At 45.9% G+C, this 19,715-nt stretch overlaps 1 protein-coding gene across 2 annotated transcripts; it reads left to right on the top strand.

Moving 5' to 3' along the window:
- The first annotated feature begins 5,618 nt into the window (after positions 1-5,618).
- On the top strand, positions 5,619-18,669 carry LOC129197923 (cyclin-dependent kinase inhibitor 1-like). Of its 2 annotated transcripts, XM_054806747.1 has the most exons (4): positions 5,619-5,746; positions 6,958-7,196; positions 9,838-10,264; positions 14,356-18,669. In XM_054806747.1, exons 2-4 carry the CDS (start codon positions 7,161-7,163, stop codon positions 14,421-14,423), a joined length of 531 nt encoding a protein of 176 aa, XP_054662722.1. In that variant the 5' UTR covers positions 5,619-5,746; positions 6,958-7,160; the 3' UTR covers positions 14,424-18,669. The 2 variants fall into 2 exon arrangements, with proteins under 2 accessions (XP_054662722.1, XP_054662731.1); XM_054806756.1 differs by lacking the exon at positions 6,958-7,196 and having other exon boundaries at positions 5,646-5,746.
- The last annotated feature ends 1,046 nt before the right edge of the window (positions 18,670-19,715 follow it).

The raw sequence follows: 19,715 nt of genomic DNA, 5'->3' as shown, positions 1-19,715 counted from the left end.
TACACCAGGTTGTCCAAAGCCTCATCCAACCTGGCCTTGAACACTTCCGGGGAGGGGGCCTCCACAACCTCTCTGGGCAAATTTGGCTGTTGGATTGGAAACAGACAGAAGCTGTGGACCGCCTTTCACTGCAGGACATGGGACCTGCATGGGACAAAGTCTGCCTGGCAAAATTTTCCTCCTTCTACCACTTGATACTATTGGTCCCAAAGTGACCTTTGCAGCTTAGTGAGAAATACACTGACTCTTTGGATCTCCATAATGATTAGACTTGCGGACACCCCAAAAGCTTTCTTTACGAAACCAATTTATATAGATTCATTTTTTCTGTATCTGCTAGGTCTGCGAGACTCTCCAAAACTCACTGGAAACATCACACAGTAGATTCCACCCTGAATAATGGGTTAAATTCTGGATTACAACATTGAAAATACAGGTAAAAATAAGAACATTTTAAAGAAAGGAAAAAAAACATGCAAACTGCAGCTGACATCATTCCCCTGTTCCCATTTTATCCTGACCTCCTGAGGAAACAAGGCCTAAGTGATCAGGCTGTTTGTCTGGCAGTTCACCCCTAATCACTTTTAAGCATGTGGCTCAGTATCCACCAGCTTTGAGGAGCAATGGGTCATATCGGCACCCACGCCTCCTTGGGTACCGTATATATTCCTGATGCACGTGACAATGGCTAAGATGTTGCATACTCCTTTACATGGTATACCCATCAGGTAATGCCTAGATTTAGATCAGCGATAGCACCTGCTGTCCAAAAAATTGAAAGAGAAGAAAAGACTCAGGAGCGCTGTGTTTCCATCTCCTGCTTACACCTTTGACGTCTCTGCACAGGAGTGAATGAAGGCAAATGACATTACAACATATAGCTCAAGCACTCCTCTCCAGAATTACGCTGCTAATTTACGGAGCTTCGTTTTGTAGTCTTGCTGCTTGTCACTTGAGAGAATAATGACCAAAAGGCAGGCATGACTAAATTTTGCTGCCCAAAACTGAGTGCCAAAATTTGATTCAGGGGTGGCACAGGGCAGCTCCAAGCATCCGCTTCAAACGCTCACAGTCACAGGGAAGCCCTGTGCCAACTGCCAGCAGTGAACAGGAAATTCTCCCACACCTTTACCTTCGTTTGCTGATTCTCATTTGTCCTGCCAGAGAGCGCTGGGGAGAGCAGGACAGGTTCGTGGTGGGCAGCATTCTCTGCCTGCGTTTCCCCTTGGTGTATGAACTCTCCTCTTTGGCTCCTCCAACCTTCAAGACTATATGGGAGGGCACAAGGGAGCACCAAGCACAGCACCAGCAGAGAGGCATAGGAAGGAAGGAGACGTCGATTTGGATTGACGTCTTTCACCTAGGTTCTGCTTTGCTACCTCGTGCCAGTGCCCAGCAAACCTGCCCTGGAGGGTCAGCAGCTCTGTCATGGTAGCGCATTGTCCCTAACTTCTTGCAGATGGACCATCCCAGTCCTTCTCCAGCTCCTCTTCACCAACATGGAGAGGTGGGCATGGACATCACTGCTCCCCTGAGCTGCCTGTGCTACACTGGCAGGGTGGGGGTGCCGAGCTGATGGAGCAACCAGCCAGCTGATACCACATTTCTTTATAGCAAACCCATCCTTTCTCTGTTTCTCCTGCTCTCCCAGCCCTCCTCATCCTCCATCATGCAATACTGAATCCAGCTAGAGCACAGGGTTGTCTCAGCTATGCAGTTCTGGGCACCATAAACTGCAGTTTGGGGGTCCTGACCATCTCATGAGCAGTCACTCCCTCCCAAGCTGAAGCCACCTACTCCACCACTTCTCTTCACAAAGAGCACCCAGTGTAACCACCCTCTTTTTCCTCCCTGCAGAGAGCTCTCCCCACCTCCCTCCCAAAACAGAGGCTCCTAGCTATGCTTTTGCATTTACTACCTCTTCATACAAACCTTTTTCCTTTCCTCCATACAGTATTGGCTCTCCCTGCAACTACCATCTATGTTACATCTGCATAAGTGGTTTTGATATTTATACCAGTAACCTTCCTCTTAATTTTATACATACGCTTTCTTTTTCAATATTTGTTCCTGCTCTCCCTGCTCAGGGATATGTCAACAGGCAAAAGGCCATGTAACTGCTCCAATTCTAATATGGGGTATACTTGCTAAGAAATGTACTTAGCTATATTTTCTATATTGCACAGAATATCTTTCTCACTCTTCAGAAAGTAAAAGTAGCTTTGTTCCAGCATGTGAGGAACATTGCAGATATGAAAACTAATGGAAAACCTGTTTTCTGGAGTGGAGGGGGAGGAAAAAGTCTGGAGTTTTCCAATGCCCTCAAAATCTTACAGGGTCTAGTTTCTGTGACTGAATTTTAAATGCACTGTAAGAGGATAAATGGAGTGTGAAAGATTGTCTAGCCCTTAATTTTTCCTGTGTTTATGTCTGGGTTTTATGTTATCATCAATACTCCTAAGCCGATTGGAAAATTAATCTCCAGTGAACAGGTGAATAGGTAATAGACCAGTGATTCTTCTGCCTCCAATTATCTTTTCACTTATAGAGTTAATTGAAAATAGGAATTAGTTACGTTTTTCAAGACACACGCTATTAGACAGCACTGGCATCGTGCAGCAATTTGTCTTTTGGTTCACTGGCACTTCATAAAGGCTGCAGGTTACAGAAAATACAAGCCCTTAGCTTTGCACAGAGACCAGAACTCGTACAGTAAAAACATGGCTGTTGCTCTTCACATTTATCTCACTTGCCTTAAGTTAATGATTCTTTCCCACCAAACCCACCATCCTCCTTCATTTTAATTCAGTTTTAGGTTTGATCTGTCACACAAAGTCTAGGAATAAAACCACTGTATTTTTTGAATTATTATTTAATTCTTATTGGTATGCACCAATTGCAAAACTCTACACATCCACAACTGAGAAAAAAACACCTTTGTAAAGATCTACTGTGTCAGTGCCCCTGCCTTTCTTAACCTATTTTCCCATCTAGAACTATAAAGGCAGCGTTGCATCTCAAAGTGCCGATCCCAATGGATCAAAGGACATGGAGGATGCAACCAGTACATGACTGGGAGAGAGACACATACATACGGCCTTCTTTCTGCTGCAAGCCGTTGCATCATCCCGTTGTCCTCTCCTGCTATCAATGAATTGTAAGGCAGTAGCTGTGTATCAAGTTGAGAGCAAGAGACATCAAAGCATGAGTGATCTCAGAAATTCAGAATGGATGGCAAACCTAACTCAGAGAATAACCCTTCAGGGAGTAATCCGCTGTAAAAAGCACGTTGCAAACCAAAAGCAGAACCTTGAGGATGAGGTGATGCTTAAACATGAATTGCTTGTATAATCTTATGAAACCTTGGATCGTGATTGGAAATGGCTAAAAAAGATGATTCACAGCATTTGGCACAAATATATCCACGTGCCTAAGATAAGGCACATAATTACCTGCAGCTATGCCAGAAACTGTATTATTAATTTGAGCTTTCAGAAGAAAAAAAAGAAAAAAAAAATCCAGTCAGAAAAACTGGATTTAGAAACTCTGTTTCTAAAGAGTTCAATTTTCTGTGAAACAAACTGAGCCCTAATATAAATGGCATTGCAACTTCCGTAGGAAATTACTTTACCTAGACTATAATAAAAACAAATGTTGCCAGCAAAACACACGGTTTCATAGTTTGTGATTTGACAAAGGAACAATCTCAAGAAAAAATTGCCTAAAACACGAGGCTTTCTTATAAGACAAAGGACAAGCAAAAAACACTCTGCAAGATTAACCACATAGATAGAGGTGGGTTTTCTTAAGATTTGAATTTGCCATTAAACCTTAAAAAAGAAAGCTCTCCTTTTGCAGCCTCGGCACTGAAATGCCAGACTAGCACAGGAGCACCTACAGTGAAAACAGAGCGCAAAGGGTCTCCCCCTTCCACAGGAGCGAGGGCTAAGGAGGGGGGGATTTCAGCTCTCCACCTGCCCCTGATGCTCAATCTCCCACCGCACAGTCCCAGCGGAGCCGTACCCCGTGTTGGGGTACAATCATTCGCCGTCAGTGGGTTTGGGTGTGCATCAAGGGCACGTGGGGCAGCGGGTGGGGGTGCGTAAGGATGCTACGAGCGGCTTGAGGGAGGGTTATATGGAGGCTGGGAAAAGCTGTGGGCTCCTCTGATGAGAAAGGCTCAACATCGTCCCCACACCACGTGGCTGAGCGCGCCAACTTCTGCAGCTGAAGGCGGGCAAGGTGATGACGTGGCCAGTGCTACCAGCGGGCTGCATCCCACCCCCGGCGGGGAGGTGTGAAGGAACATCACCAGGCTCTGCTCTGCCCCCTCCTCGCTGCTGGGTTTGCCTGCAAGAGCAACCTGGGCGATTGTCACGATCGTCATGGAAATCATGATCCTGCCTTGGGGACAGTCACGATCCACATGGAAATGCGAAATGACTGTGTCCAGTTTGCCCCACAAGTGTTTGAAGATGGTTTTGAAGGGGGAGATATAAAGCAAAGTTTTGGCATTGCCTTTGCAGGGGTAATGCTCAGGGGCAGAATATGAAAGTACGGGGGAAATCTTACACACTGGGAGTGGGAAGATGGGAAAAAGTTCCCCACTGTCTGAATTTTTAACAACAGTCATGTTCTCATAGAATTAATATTTTTATCCCTTTCTCAGCCCAAATCTTCATCTTTCTGATCGTTAATGATATTTTTCTGCCTGGCTTGAAAATAAACTAAACCCCGTAGCCTTTCTCCAGTTCTTCCCTCTCTTCCTGCTCTTGAACATCAGTATAGAAGCCCAGAGGAATGAAAACAAGCCTTTCAAATTCAGAAATGGAAACAGTAAAGATGGAGTTCCCCCAATGCTAACAAAACCCCTGCCCGCTTCTGCCTATGTATCATAACCTGAAAAATGGAGCAAATAATACAGACCTCCCTTCCCACGAAGGGATCATTCAGCCTGCTTTACAAGTCTTCTGGGAGCAACTGGGAAGTTAAAACATGAGAACACTTTGCTTCTGTAGAAATGCTAAAGATTACTAAAACTCAGGAAAATACAGTGTCGATTGTGATGATATATAAATGCATGTGACCAAATCTGGCCATTACTGTCAAGGATCTATTTATTCATCACAGTAGCACCTTCTTCATACCTCCACTGATGTAGAATGTGAATTCTCCCCATGCACGCACTGCGAGAATCAGCACGAATATACACAGGGCCCCAAGCTTTGGCTTAGACACCCACACCTGGGGGGGGTCGGGTACCCCGTAGCGCCTCAGCCTGCCCAGACCCTCAGTAGCCACCGGGAAAATACTCTCGGCACCTTCCCACCCGCAGCCCAGGGGATGCCGCCAAGCTGCTCAACATCCATCCCGTACCAAGCGACCCGTGCTGAGGACCGTCCGTGGCAGAGCAGCGAGGCTGCCGCTCCGCACGGGAAACGACTCGGTGCCAGCCCGGGGACCGCACCGCGGCTCTCCCGGGGAAGGGCTCGGTGGCCCGAGCCCCGCTCTCTGCGCCCACCCCACAGGCGATACCCTCGAAGCACCGCTCCCCCACCGCCGGAACCCGCGGCGCCTCGTGCCCCGCTGCCCGGACGGGAGCTTGCCCCGCCCCCTCCCCGGCAGCACGTGAGGCGGGGGCGGGGCCGAGCCGCGAGCCTGGCGGCGCCGCGCGGCCCCGGTCCCGGCCGCCTCCCCTCGCCCCCCCCGCCGCCGCCGGGGAGGGGGCGCTCGGGACGCCCCGCATGTAAGTGAGCGCCGGACGGGAGTCCCGGCGCCGCCGCCAGCCCCCGGGGCCGGGAGGGAGCGGGGATGGGGTGAGGAGCGGAGGGGAGGCGGGGGCGGTGCGGGGCAGCCCCGGGGGCGAGGTTGCCGGTGCCGCTCGGTGTTGGGGGCGCAGCTCCCGTTGCACGCTCACGCCCGTGCAAGAGGCGGGGCGCGGTTGCACGGCGGCCGGAGGGCATCCCCGAGGGGCAGAGCACCATCCCCGCCGCCGCCCGTCCCCGCAGCCTCCGGGCGGGAAGCTGCCGACACCGGCGCGGCGGGGGCCTTGCTAGCCCCGTCCCCCCGAGGGGGGGGAGGCCGCTGCTGGGGACGACTCTCCCGGTCCGCCCTGGTCCCCCTCCGCCGCGCACGGGGCGAGCTTGTCCGGGCCCGATCCCCGCCGGGGGTAGCACCGCAATGAACGCCGCCCGGGCATCCGATATCTGTTGTTGAAGGTTATGACAAACAAATCCCATTCTTGCACACGCCGCCCCTTCCCTCTCCCCTCTGCACAAAGGGGTGTGTGCGGGGGACAGGTGGTGGCACTCGGCTGGGCTGCCAGGGCAGCGAGCACCGGGGGCGGGGGGCAGAGAAGAGGTGGAAGGATTTAAAGGCAGGGACAAGGGCTGTGGCTCCCTCTTGCAAGGGACGGAGAAACCTTTTTTTCAGCTATAGTTTTAAAAAAGAATGAGTTAAAGGTACCTGAGCACCTGCCACAGGCAAGCTGTGTGTCCGAAAATAAGATTTATAGCTAGCAACCTTCGGTATCGAAGTTATTTAAGAAACAGACTTTCACTGTAAGAATGAAAATGAAATATCCACGGCACTAATTCTCTTGCTTGTTGTCATCTGTATTTTTTAACTCGTGCATATATAAGAAATTCAGAAATGTGAGGTAATGTTCCTCTGATGCTCTGAAAGTCTGATGCGAGGAGCAAGCACTGAACTGCCTAGGAAGTTTGTGGGTTTTTTCAACTCATTCAAGCTAGCACAGAACTGGAGAGAAAACAGAAGTGGCCACTGCTAGTGCAGAGCTCCAGCTTTCAGCATTTGTCCCACATCTTGGCTCCATAAGGATGCCTGTATGGATGGGTATGGGCTTGGCAGAATGGGGCTCGCAGCTTGTTCTTAGGTGGTGCAGAAATCATGGGTTAAGAAAGGAAGGACCCTACCAATAATGGTTTTGCATTTCAGAAACATTTCGGTCTCGTTTAAAGGGTGTTTTAATACACCCACGCAACTCAGACTAAGCTGTGGGAATAGTGACGGTGCAGCTTTGGAGCCAAGACCTGGAAAGAGTCCCGAAAAAAGCGAGGAGCTGCATCCTGGTTCTGCTGCGGTAAACTCGCTCTGACTTCTGTAGGCCTGGGATTTCACCCTGGATGCGACCGTGAATAATGGAAATGACAACAGGCAGTGTATATACGTGTGATGTAAGTTTAGAAGAGTTATAAGCATTCGTGATTCATGACATAACTAAGCGCGTTAGGAGGAAACTTTCCATAGGGAAAGGTTATGCTATAATTATCCTCTCTGCTGGCGTTTTATCTTCCTTTGAAACACCTGGAATTAGGTAATCTTAAAGACAAGGCTCTGGATTCACAGGCTGCGCTGGAATAGCCATAATCATTAACAGAGCAAGGCAGAGTCTTTTCTGCTTCACTCCTGTGTGATGCTAAAATGTGCTGTTAGGAAAGGCCATAGTTGTTTGATAAATACCTTCTTTCTTCCTAACCCCGATTCGCTGCTATCAAACAGTTCCTAATGAGGAACAGTTTCCGTATGAGGAAAGTTTGTAACACAAGAGGAATAGTTCCTGCAAAGCACTGCGTATCCTTTCCAAAGACCTTTTGCCTTTTCCTAAGACCCGATTGCCTTTGAATGAACTCAGTAACTCAGTTTAAGCTGGGCTTGGCACCAGATGAAGAAGCAGCGGAGGTGTGATTGTTATTAGCTATAGTGACAGCTGGCACCGACGATTATCCCGACAGCTAAGGGCAAGGCTCTGTGCAGCCCTGGGAAGAGTTTTGTGTGAAGTTTGGGGATTCTGGATGCCACCTAGAGGATTATCCTTGTTGTGCTCTCGGCTGCTTTTCCTCAGGAAAAGTGCTTTCCCACCTTTCCTAGGCTCTGCGGGGAGCGAGGAGCATCCGGTGGGCACCTGCCAGCTTTGCTCGTGTAGCAGCTCAGTGCTGGAGGCTTACGCCGAATGAGCCGGTGTAACCACACGGCACAGCGTGGTACCACTGGTGGGACCCGGCTGGGGCCCTGGAGGCACTGCAGTCCCATCAGTCCTCATGGTCAGCCCCAGATGGTGTCCCAGACCAAGCAGGGCTACCCTGCTTCCCATCCTGGAGCTCCATGGGAGGCACCAGCCTCTGGAGAACAACACCACCCAATGTTTGGAAATAAATCCGTGCACCAGAAGGGCAACCCAGACCTGGCACTCCCTGGTTTAATTTCCTGTGGCTGTGGACCATGTGTTTGCGGGACACTGGTTCAGAGCCACTAAGGGCAAGGAATAAGATTTACAAGCAAACAGATGCAGGAGCCAGTCTGCCTCTTTGGACCACTGCTGCTCAGGTGTGCTGTCATCTGCAGAACTGACACTCAGCTTCCACCTAGGAGGAGGTAGCCGCATCCCTCAGTATCTGAGTTTTTTTGCGGCAGACTATGCGCAGAAACATCTACATGCCAACGCCGCCCTGTTGCTGACCAGGTCTTGATACCGGAGCCACCAAGTGACATTCTCAGAGTAGGCATTCGGGGTGTGATTGCAAGGGGATGCTCAGAGTTCACGTGTATTAGATACGACCCTGCAAAAATAATATGGGGGGGATGATTATACCAGTTGCATCTGGGTTTGTGTCAGCTGCAGCTGAAGCACCCTTTGGGGTGTTGGAGACCAAGCCTGAAGCTTGAGGTTCTGCAGGAGTTCTGTTGCTCTATCTGCGTGGTCTGTAGACAGATGACCAGTTGACCTCTCTCAGCTCTGTCCCCAAACTCTTTGTGCCCTTCTGAATTCAGTAGTGCAACAAATCCAAATTGTGGCTGTTTGCTAATGTTTCTCTGGGGTTTCTTTTTAGCCTGTCCGCTGCTATGCATCACAGCTTGTGAGGGGCTGCTGAGTTTTGTGGATCCAGAGGGAGAAAGAATTGAATGGCCTTTAAGATCTGTTTTCATGCTCTTCCAGAAATTAAAGACCTGATGCAGAAGTTAATGTGTGAATGTATTTGGTATATTTATGCCCGTCTGGCCTATGAAATCTGCAAAATGCCTGATTTCTCTTCTCCATCTTCCTGTGTCCCCACCTTACCTGCCAGAGGAGGGTGCAAACCCCATCTCTTCTGTCCCCATGCCGGCCTACCAAATGGGAAGTCCATCTACTGATGCTTGCATGGGATTTGCCATTATAGGAAAGACAGTGGGTTTGTCTGTGATTGGGACCACTTCTCAGGCAATTGCTTCAAGGAAAGAGGAATGAAAATGTCAGGCAAGAAACAGGTGATTGCTCTGGTCGTCTTTAGCTTCCAACTTGGCTGACACAGCAAAGCAAATGGTGGTAAGAGTAGTCAGGAAAGAGACACCACCTTCACTGTGAAATTAAACATGTTTTCTGTACTTTACTGATTGCCATCAGCCTTTGTTGTCCTGGAAGTCCTCCTTTTCAGCTTCTTTCCCTTGTTTAAGGTGATACTCATGGTCATTTTCCCCAAGTACCACTTCTGTGCTTTCGGTCTTCTGCTGCACTACCTCAAGGGACATTGTCCACTTCCTTGTGCGTCCCTGTCCCCTTAGGGCAAACCCTCACTCAGTTTACACTGAAATAAAGATGCACAAAAGAGGTGAGGGCTTTTCACCCTTCCCTGTCCTTCTATAGGCACATCCTATAGACAGGAATTCTCACTCTGGACTGGAGACTGGGATAAATTTCTTTCAAAATAAGCCAAGAAAGATTTCCTGTAGCTGGATCAAAAGCATCTAGGTTTACTGCCACACTCCGCTTAAAGAGTGTGCAGTGCCCACTAAACTGAGCATGCAAAGGGTGGCTGATGGTCTTTCTGTCCTTGGCAGGGAGTCGCTGGAGAGCAGCACCGGGGAGAAAAGATGGAGTGGAGGCCGGGGAAGACAACCCATGCCCGGAGGAACCTCTTTGGTCCTGTAGACCACGAGCAGCTGCAGCAGGACTTCCAGCACATGCTGCGCAACAGCATTGAGGGGGCCCAGCAGAAGTGGAACTTTGATTTCCTCCGGGACACGCCAGCGGAGGGGCTCCTGCAGTGGGAAGAGCTTGAGGGCCACGAGGTGCCCACCTTCTACCACAGCTGTGTGGTGGGAGATGCTTGGAGACCACTGCAGCACTTGGATGGGCCCCTGGGCAGGGAGGACAAGATTCAGCACTTTGCCCGGGTAGCACTGACTGAGAAACCCAAAACTTCCAAGAAAACAGGGGGCAAGAGGATCTTGGAAGGGAATAAAAGACGACAGACATCTTTGACAGGTGTGTGAGACTCTAGCAAGGCTCAGATGATTGAAGCTGGTCCCAACAGCTGCTTAGAAATTCTCTGGTGGGCCCATAAACCAGTCTTGCTTTGAGAAAGTGCAACCCTTCAAAGAAGCATCTGCAAGAGGAAGAGGGCACACTCTAAACTGGTGGGCACGGGGCTTGTGTTTTTCAAAGGTGCTGTGCCACAAGCCCCCTCCTGGCCCTGGGGTCTGTTCAGGACTTGTCACAGAGCAATAAGATAACGACCACTTCTTGTGGGAGGATAGTTGGGATGGTGAGGAGAGTGAGGTGGTTAAAAAGACAAGCTAAGAAAAGTGGTGAGGTGATTTCTCAAGCAGGAGCCTGACAGGAAAAGAGGGTTGCCCATCAGATGGGAGTTTTGGGGTTTTTTGCTTGCTTATAGGTTTGGCCCTGTGCACCCTTTCCCGAGTGCGGTAGGGAACACCGTTCAGCCAGCTAAGCCTTAGGCGAAGACCAGAAACCAGAGAAAGCAACCAGGTCTCCTGTTAACTTCAGCTTCACTCAGTGAAGTCATCCAGGAATTTTAAAGGACAGATGGATCTTGAACTTGGCCAAGTGGCAGAAGGGGCTAGGTTTTCAAATACCTCTCGCCAGGACTTGCTGCCAAGAGTGGGTTTCAGCACCCATAAAAGAGGTTTAGGTTTTTGAGAATCCTCAGCATCCTGCATGCTAAGCTCTTCTGAACATCCGGCCCCTCGTTTTCTCTTGTCAACGGGATTTGAGCTTGTTTGGAAAATGTAGTCCAGTATATTAGATTTCCCTTGTCCATACTGGGGTTTTGGTTTATCCAAGACTGAGGTTTTCAAGACGTAGACCAATTTAATGTGAGACACCAGCTTGAAATTGCCTAGAAGATAATTGAAGCTAAGGTTTCAGGAAACACTTTCTGAACAGTGATGTTGATCTCAGTTAAGTCAGACAATAGACTAATTTGCTCTTTGAGGGTATGAAACTTAATTGCTAGCGAGAGGTTCAGGAAGAGGTTGGAGATTAATGAACAGTGGAACATTGCACACTAGAGTACAAAACAATGATATTTAATGAGTGCTCTTTTCTTCTCCAAAGCACTTTACAGCCATTAACTAATTAACAGTATAATTTACAGGTAGGAGTACAGAAGTGTAATTCAGAGCACAATGTTGTGATGGTTTGAGGGAACTGCTGTTCAATTGTAAAGCTCTCACTAGGTGTGTGGGAGTAAATTATGCAGATATTTCCAGGGGATATTTTTCTTCCGTTTTGTTTTCCCCAGGCAAGAAATATTTCATCAGGGGATGTGGAAACCAAAATACCACGCTGCACAGTTTTAACACTTTCCCACATGTGTTTTCATAAGAGAAAACACTTTAGTCTAACAACAGTACCCTTCTCCCCAAGGAATCTGGGTGTGCGAGATGGGCCAGGAAAACTGTTTGCAGTCTTCTCTTTTGGTGAGGATTGGAGATCAGTCCCTCTCTCAATCCTTCTCTCCCAGGCACACGCACACATGTCCTTCTTATTGCCAGCTGAAGGATGCATTAGGAGATTCCCTCTAGCTGCAGGAACCTCGTTCCTCTGGGCACGACTGAAGTAATTCAGGCAAAACTGAGCCAGGGAAAGCAATACCTGCTGATACAGTCTGACCCCACGCTTCCACCCCTTCGCTCATCTTCTGCCATCCTACAATGAGAGGTTAGGTTAGGATTAGGATCTGAGGCTTGGATTTGAAGCCGGCTATCTGCCTTCTGCTTTGGTCAACAAGAACACTGTAGTGCTTTACATTAAGATCCAACAATATGCATTTGATTTAGACTTTCAGAGACAGCTGTGGCCCATTAAATAAATATCGATATATTAAAAACCAGCCATGGGGTTTTGTGGACATTGGTGCCTCCAGAGTGGAAGGAGCAGAGATTTTCCTGCTGCATTTGACTCCTCAGATGTGCAGAGAGCTAACCATTACAAAAGTAGATTTTCCCTTCTATCTCCCCACCCTTTATGTAGACTTACTCCATCTCTCTTTTTTGTTGTGGACCCAGTGTGTTTCTGCTCTGTTTTCTGAGAGCGCCTCAAATTCAAAAGCAGCTCAGATACAGGCTATAAGCCTTTTTCACTTTTTCCTTTTTTTGGGTTTTTTTTGTTGTTGTTGTTTTTCACTAATCAATGATTGCAAACCATGCCAGCTCTTTGCTTCTCTTCTTCTCTTCCAAATTTTTTGGCTTGCCTCAGTGTGGTACACTTAGACCTTGTCTCTCCTGGGAGACATTCATACATCCTTGCCTCCTTGGCAAAAGGTAAAGGAGAGAAAATTGGTAACAACCCTATGTTTTCATTAGCTGGTCTTACTTCTGAATCAGATAGTTCATGCAAGATGGCTGGGGAGAAAATGGGGAGGAAAGGCAAGTAGGTATTTAGGTAGGTATATTTAAACAACAGCAATGTTTCCCTCCTAGGTCCCTCTGGCCAGGCTTTCTTAAAGACAGGCTGCAGGCAGCATCCTTCTCAGTGCCTTACTTATGCCAGTGCAAGGGCTCTGTAAGGTCCCTTGGGCAAACCAGCCAATTTCCAGGGACTTTGTTTAGCATCTTAAATGGAGGCTAGACCATCTGAATATGGCTCTGGGGAATATGCACCCCCCTGGCTTTTAAGCACCCCTGTCATTTTTGGAACTAGGCTCTGTTATGTGGGCATCTGAGCAGCTGGGCTCTCGCTAAAATTCTTAACAGGAAGAAATGGGAATACCAACCAGTTAAGTCTTTTCTGAATTTCATCTAGTAAGCATAATTCCCAATGCATTTCTTTTCCCAAAATGGAGGATAGCTACATAGAGGTCTTTTAAATGGAAGAAATAAGTAGTAAAGATTACATTTGGTAACATAAGCTTGTTTTTCTTGCTGCTGTTCCTTCCCTCTGCTGCTCCACTGAGAGACTACAGCAGGTTATAGTAATAGCGGGATTTGCTTTTCTACTGAGTTAGCAGTGCATGCTCCTGCCTGGGAGAATACACTCTCCTTGGGATCATGTCCTGCTCCAGAAGTTTAACTTGGGGCTAGCTCAGGTACCACTGCGCTCCATTGCACTGTGCCATGCAGACGTATTCTTAAGGGAATTGGCTGCAGGAGTCTCGTTGCACAAACTTGGCTGTGAAAGCCTATAGAATTCCAGTCATCCCGCCAACAATGTTCTGCGTTGGAATTAATGCAAGACTTTATGCTGCTAGGACTTGATAGTTGTTGCCAATTTGACTGTATAGAAAGCTCAGGTTTAAATATCACGGAGCCCGCATCCTCAATTGAAATTGGAGCAAATTCATTGCTATAAATACTAACAATTTACACCAGGTAAATGCCATGAACTCTAAAGTAAATAAGCATTTAGCTTCCCTTTCAGCTAATTCCGCCTTATTTACCTGAAAAAAGTTTGTGGTTTTTTTGCAAGGGTGGGAGGCAGGGAAGGAACTCATAGGGAAACTCCTGCGTTGGAATTATGGTTCTGTAGTTAATCTTGATTTACATTTGCACCTGAAACAAAGATTCAATCACATGTATGTATGAATGAAAATGTAATGGGTTTTCTCCCTGTGTGCCACAGTGCTTACTCTCTGAGCAAAGAATTAGTTGTAATTCAATGATAGTGCAAGGTTTTATGCAGTCCTCCCTGAATCTGCAGGTTGATCTCAGAAACAGAAATAAAAAGTACTCCATAAGTACAGCTCTACTGATGTTATTTTACCGAGTATTTTTTTGTTATTTCTAAAGAGGGAAAAAAACCCAATCTATTTCTGTCTGGAAAGCACTGCAGCAGTGGATCTGAGAGTTGGAGTGAAATGTCAGATTGTTCAGCTTGCGTAACAGGGTCCAAAGTCTTTTGATCTCAACTGGATAAAAGCCAGCACATTTCCTTTGTTTTGCTTAGTATTTCGTAGCTTTATGTGGAACATGCTAAAGGTATTAGTTTTGTTCATTCACATGCCGTAGAAAAGTCTAAATGACTTCTTCAATGTGAAAATGAGATTTGAGTGATTTCTTGAAAAGCAGCCGTTACCAGTGTCTTAGCCCTAATTCTATTGATGTGTTGTTCTCCAGATTGCTACTCGGCAAAGAAGAGAGTCAAAACGAATGTGCAAGCTGCTGCAAAGAAGTCAACTTCTTGAAAGCAGGGAGAGGAGTGCTCTGCACAGGAGAGGTTGGAAACGTCAGCCAGGCTTCCTCAATCTTCAAAAACCGGGTGTGCAGGCAGCAGACATGTAGGCACGTCACACAGAGATGTATTCCTGACAGTGAAAACAGTAAATACTTTCAGTGGGTTGAGGTCGGGCCAAACCAACTGGAATCACTTTGATGAGAAATTACTGGCTTTAAAAAACACTGGTAAGCAAGTTTGGACACTAGAGAAATTGGCTAAGGCTAGCAGTGTAATGTGCATTAAAAATCACTGTACATGAGAAAGTGGTAAACAGTTAAAACAACTGTATATGTGTAATAATGTGCTTGGACAAGTCACAGTTGGGGTCTTTGATATTGTCACGTCTTTACATACGCTCTTCTTTGGTTTTAGCGGGAACCGCTTACCAAGTTTCACTATCTCAGCTTTACACTAAAAATAATTCCCAGCCATTTCTGCAATATTTTTTTCCGGTACAGAATTTTATGCATGCAACTATTCAGGGTATAAGTGACAGCACTTGGGTGCCAAATGTGTATATTGCTGGTATGTAGATGGAGAAAGGTGAAATTATTTGGGAGAGTTTCCATTTTAGCCCTGTATGTCTGACACCCCCCCCGCCCAAGAATTAGGTAGTAAAACTTAAATGTAACACGAGTAGAAATTTGCAGAAATATTCCTGTATCTTTCAAGTCATTCCTGTTCCCAGCTGGGCCAAATCCAGCCTTTATTTTGGGTTGTGCTGTTCCATTTAGGTCTGTGAGTTTGCACAGTGAAAAGCAAGATAAAATTTGCCGTGCATTTGTCTACAGTGTTTTAAAATGCCTGCTGCTTGTAAACCCAGTAAGAATGAGGGAGGCGGTTTAGTTGCCATTTTATGCTTTTTATTCATACTACTTACCTTTCTATAAGAAGAGAAAGGGCATTAATAACGCTGAAATGTTACATGTGCAACAGTCTTGGTGTTGCATGGACTGCTTTCCTATGGAATTTGTTAACATATCCTTTTCCATCACCTACTTTTTATTTCCCTTTTTTATTCCCCTGACTAGTTGGGATAATTGAGGTTTTACTGCACATAATAATCAGTGGGTAAACCAGAAAGAGAAACCTATAAAATATACGCTCTAAATTATACTGCTGCATATGGCCTTAAGATGCATGGAGTGTTTAATGAACTTGTTTGGAAACAGCTCTCTAAATGTCAGGTTTTGAGAACGACATGAGATAATGGACTGCTGCTTTGTGTCTCAGTTCTAAACAAACTAAGGTTTCTCCTGGGCAGTAAAAATTAACACGCTCGTGTGTGTGTGTGTGAGGTGTACACACGTGAAGTGGTGTAAGCAAGTCATACCCCCTGCATTACATGCAGCATCAGGAGGGTTTAGTGTGTTTCTTTTTTTGCCATTAAGAGCTACAAGTGTTTAGATATAAATAGTAGTTGATTTTTCCCCCAAATGGCACAAGGCAGTGATTTTCCTCTGTTGCTATATGCTGAGATAAAGACGGTCAGCAAATTGCAGGGTCAGAGCCTGTTTCCACCTACATTCAAGAGTCACGAGATGTGATTTTCTCTCTTGAATTTTTTAAAATTAGGAACAAACCTTGCTCCAGCTGATGTCAAAGGGAGTTTTACCCAAATGAAGCAGGATGAGGGCCAACCTGACAAGTGCTGCTCGCACTTATTTTTCTTTTTTAAAGTGTGGTGATTTTCTCTAATTAAGAAAAATTGCACAATTGTCTCTCCATGTGTTTGTGATTTTAAAGCAGACCAATGACACTGTGCACCTTTTCGGTTTGTAGCAAGGTTACTTGCAGAATTACTTTCTGACCAGGATGGCACAAGCTGTGTGTAAAAGCCCTGAAGTCTGCCACGCATGAGGTTATCATGAAGTAGCTGAGTCTTTTTCTTTCAAGGGGAAAAGGGATGCTTCTCTTTAGTAGGAGAAATAATGACTGTCAATGTTCTGCTGTCCCAAAGAAACGAGAAAGAATCTTTTTTTTTTTTTTTGCCATATTAATTCCAAAGCAGCTCAGTGCTTAAACATACATTTAAAAGGAAGCATCTGCCTTAAATGCTTTGTAATCAGGACACTATAATGTCATAGGAATTCATAAAACAATTGTTTAAATTATCAACAACACAGGTTTTGGATACCAATGCAGATAATGGCTTACAATGGAATTTCAATGTATTCAGACTGAAAGGTAGAGACTATGGTTGAACATTCGGCCTGTCCGCGTTTATAGCATCTTAATTAGCTGTGATTGTGACTGGGAGGTCAGTGCTAGGGTAGAAAAGAGTTTTCTGCTGATTTCTTTCTGCTCGTTGATTATACGTTTGTTAAGGGTTTTTGCAATGACGGAATATTGGAGATGAAGATAACACAATAACATGAAGGAGGAGGAGAGGGAAATACTGTTTTCATACCAGTGTTTGCAATGGGAAATTCATATACTTGTACCAGAGGGCCTAACCCTCCCCTGGTGTACACTATATTACAGCTCCACTGATCTGTGGTGGAACCACTGTCATTTACACCAGAGGACAAGTGAGGCCAAGATGTTTTGCACTAGTCCTTTTACTCTACAGAATAAGCAGCTAACTGTGTAAAGCCGTTGCCTCCTTTCTGCATACACAGGTTTTAAAAGATAAATGCTTTCTGCTCTATTTTTTTGTGTGTGACAGCCAAAAATAACAACAAACTTCTGATTAGTGTCTGAGCTTCATCGTCGCCAGGGTAGATAAAGTATATCTCTGTTTCATTACTGTACTGATGAGGAAACAGTGAAACAAGGAATATTTCATTATTTTGTTCAACTTGTGAATTGCACTTTCTTGTTTAACACAGTATGCACAAGGGGATATGTCAGTATGTAACAAAGCTATGGTGATAATATTTTTTTAATAGTAGGTGGGTCTAAAACATTCCCATGCTTTAAAACAAGGCAGCAGACCTGATTGAAAAAGGAATACACTGAAGCTTTGGTCTGCTTCGTTCCCTGGGCGTAAACAGCACGTCAAACGTACCAAGTTTAATCCTGTAACAAAGCTGCTCAGGGCTTATTTGCTGACCTCTGAGTTTGATAGGCTGCAGGGCTCTACGGCTGTCCATCAAACCCCTGAGCAGCACTTTCTCATCATGAGAAGCAAGGGAACGTGTTCAGACTTTGGGCATTAAAGACAGGGTAGCAGCACTCGTGTAAGGTCTTGTGCGGCTGCAGGAATTACACAGCAACGGGAGCCCACAGCATACTGTAACCCCGGCATGCTGATAAGTAGGTACAGCTACATCTACCTGAGCCCCCTCCTTCCCCCCCCCCCCCTTTTTTTTTTTAATATAAGCTGCATGTGTGACTCAGGGCTACATATTACTCAACAGCCACAACCTAGCTTCCGCTGATACCACGGTGTGACCGGCATATGTATACATTAGGGAAATCAGTAGTTCAGATTTTTTCTATCCGAAATAGATGTGTCCCATGTGCAACGCAACCTGAGCTGAAAATGGGACAGAGCAAGTCCCGGGACATTTGTTTTATGTTTTGTACAAACATGGAAATAATCTCTCAGGTATGGATTATTTCATTAAATTCCTTTCAGCAGCAACTGGAGAAAGTTGTTTCACTTGGGCGAAAAAGCCAGGAAAAGAGATTCTCCATGTGCTTCTAGTTACTTTCAGGGTGATGCAAGTACAGCTTGCTTCTTCTTAAAGCAACTCCTCTGCAAACTATTTTGAAGTACCCTTCTGTAGGGTAGTATTGGTTTCCTTGGGAAGCTATCAACTTGCTACGGTAGTTGCTTTATTCTTTTACCATTATCTTTTGGATCCTTGTTAATAGGCTTTGGGGGTGGGCCTTAATATCACAGAAAGGTTGAGCTGGAAGGGAACATGGGAAATCACCTACTCCATCCCCCTGCCCTGAAGCGAGGATCAGGACTTGCTTATTCCAAAGCTTGCGAACTGCTGTGAGAAATGATTTGCTCTGTTCACGTGGCAAATCTCAGGGGTAGCCAAAGTCAACAACGTTCCTCCCGAGATTCAGAGAGTCTCTGTTATACAAGATGCTTTCTTTCAGGTATTCATTTGGCTTTGCTTGTTTTGTTGTAATGCCGTAGACACAGTTGAATTCCACATGAGCAAGCCGGTGTGTTGAACCGTTTGGTTGTTGGATGTGGATATTTGCGATGTCATCAATAAAAGCTGGTGCGTAAATGTGTTTTAGCAGCAAAAGAAGTTGAATTTTCTTCCTTTTAGGCAGGTTCTTCTTGTTTTGTTTCTGCATTGCTGTGACCTGGCCTCCCTACACTGATCCCCCTGTGCTGTTCCACTTTTTTACAATTCATCACTTCCATGCACAAAATATTGGCTCAGGCTGTGGGGTAGTATAAGCTAGGCTGACCTACAGCCCAGAAAATGTGTTTCTGCAGTGAATATTTCATGGTTTCCCACTGAGGTGTCACAAACCATATAGAAGGAAACTTTTTTTTCTCCTTTCTTCATTTTTTGAGATTTTTTTTTTTTGCTTAGGAAATGCTGCCTCTGTTACTTTCAGCAATCTGTTCCCTTGGCAAGAAATATGACTATCAGGTGTTTAAAATTAAAGTTGTTAAAATCAAATTTACAAAGGCAGGAGGGTTTGCCCCAGTGTCCTGGAAATAGTCCAACTTTGGTAATTATGTCTCGCCTAACTAAATCCTTCTTGCAGTTTCATGGCATTCTTCCTGTCCTGTTGAAATCTGCTGTGAAGAGCTGCTGTGACATGACATGTTAAACATCTGCCTTGTTTTTACCCAGAAGTGGCCATGTTTCAATAGGAGATGAAGTGATTTATAATATATGGCATGCATAGACACAGATTTTTTTATTACAATGACTTCTACTGAACTGGAGGAGTTACTTAGGAGCAGCACTTCTGAAAAAAAAAATCAGCTCAGGAACTAAATATGGATTTAAAGGTCTGATTCTCTAGGTCCCTCTTTCAGATGATCTTTTGCAAACCCATCCCTTTCTCTTATAAGGAGGCACTGAGAAGTGACGGGTTCATGTGATCAGCTGTGTTTATAGGATAATAACCTTCACTCTGCCTATTAATCCCCTCCATAAAGGCAAGAGGCATTCCAAAGCACTGAGCAGCTTCAGCGGTTTGGGGGGTGGGGGTGGGGTAAAACCAACACATATGCACCTGCTAAATAAATATTTTCCCCAGCTTGGTAGGAACGTGACATTTCTTCCTGCGCGGTTACGTCAGCGAGAGGCCAAAGATGGTAGTTTGTCCT

This window comes from Grus americana, chromosome 1 (genome assembly GCF_028858705.1).
Source record: "Grus americana isolate bGruAme1 chromosome 1, bGruAme1.mat, whole genome shotgun sequence".
Taxonomy (NCBI): Eukaryota; Metazoa; Chordata; class Aves; order Gruiformes; family Gruidae; genus Grus; species Grus americana.
The sequence above is the reverse complement of the archived record's forward strand: the minus strand, read 5'-3'. Positions and strand labels throughout refer to the sequence as shown.

Excerpts from the sequence above, each read along its gene's own strand:
- LOC129197923 (XM_054806747.1), top strand. The coding sequence starts at position 7,161 with ATGGAAATGACAACAGGCAGTGTATATACGTGTGAT. Across the intron at positions 7,197-9,837 it reads GCAGTGTATATACGTGTGAT|GGAGTCGCTGGAGAGCAGCA; the intron begins GTAAGTTTAGAA and ends TGTCCTTGGCAG. Across the intron at positions 10,265-14,355 it reads ACGACAGACATCTTTGACAG|ATTGCTACTCGGCAAAGAAG; the intron begins GTGTGTGAGACT and ends GTTGTTCTCCAG.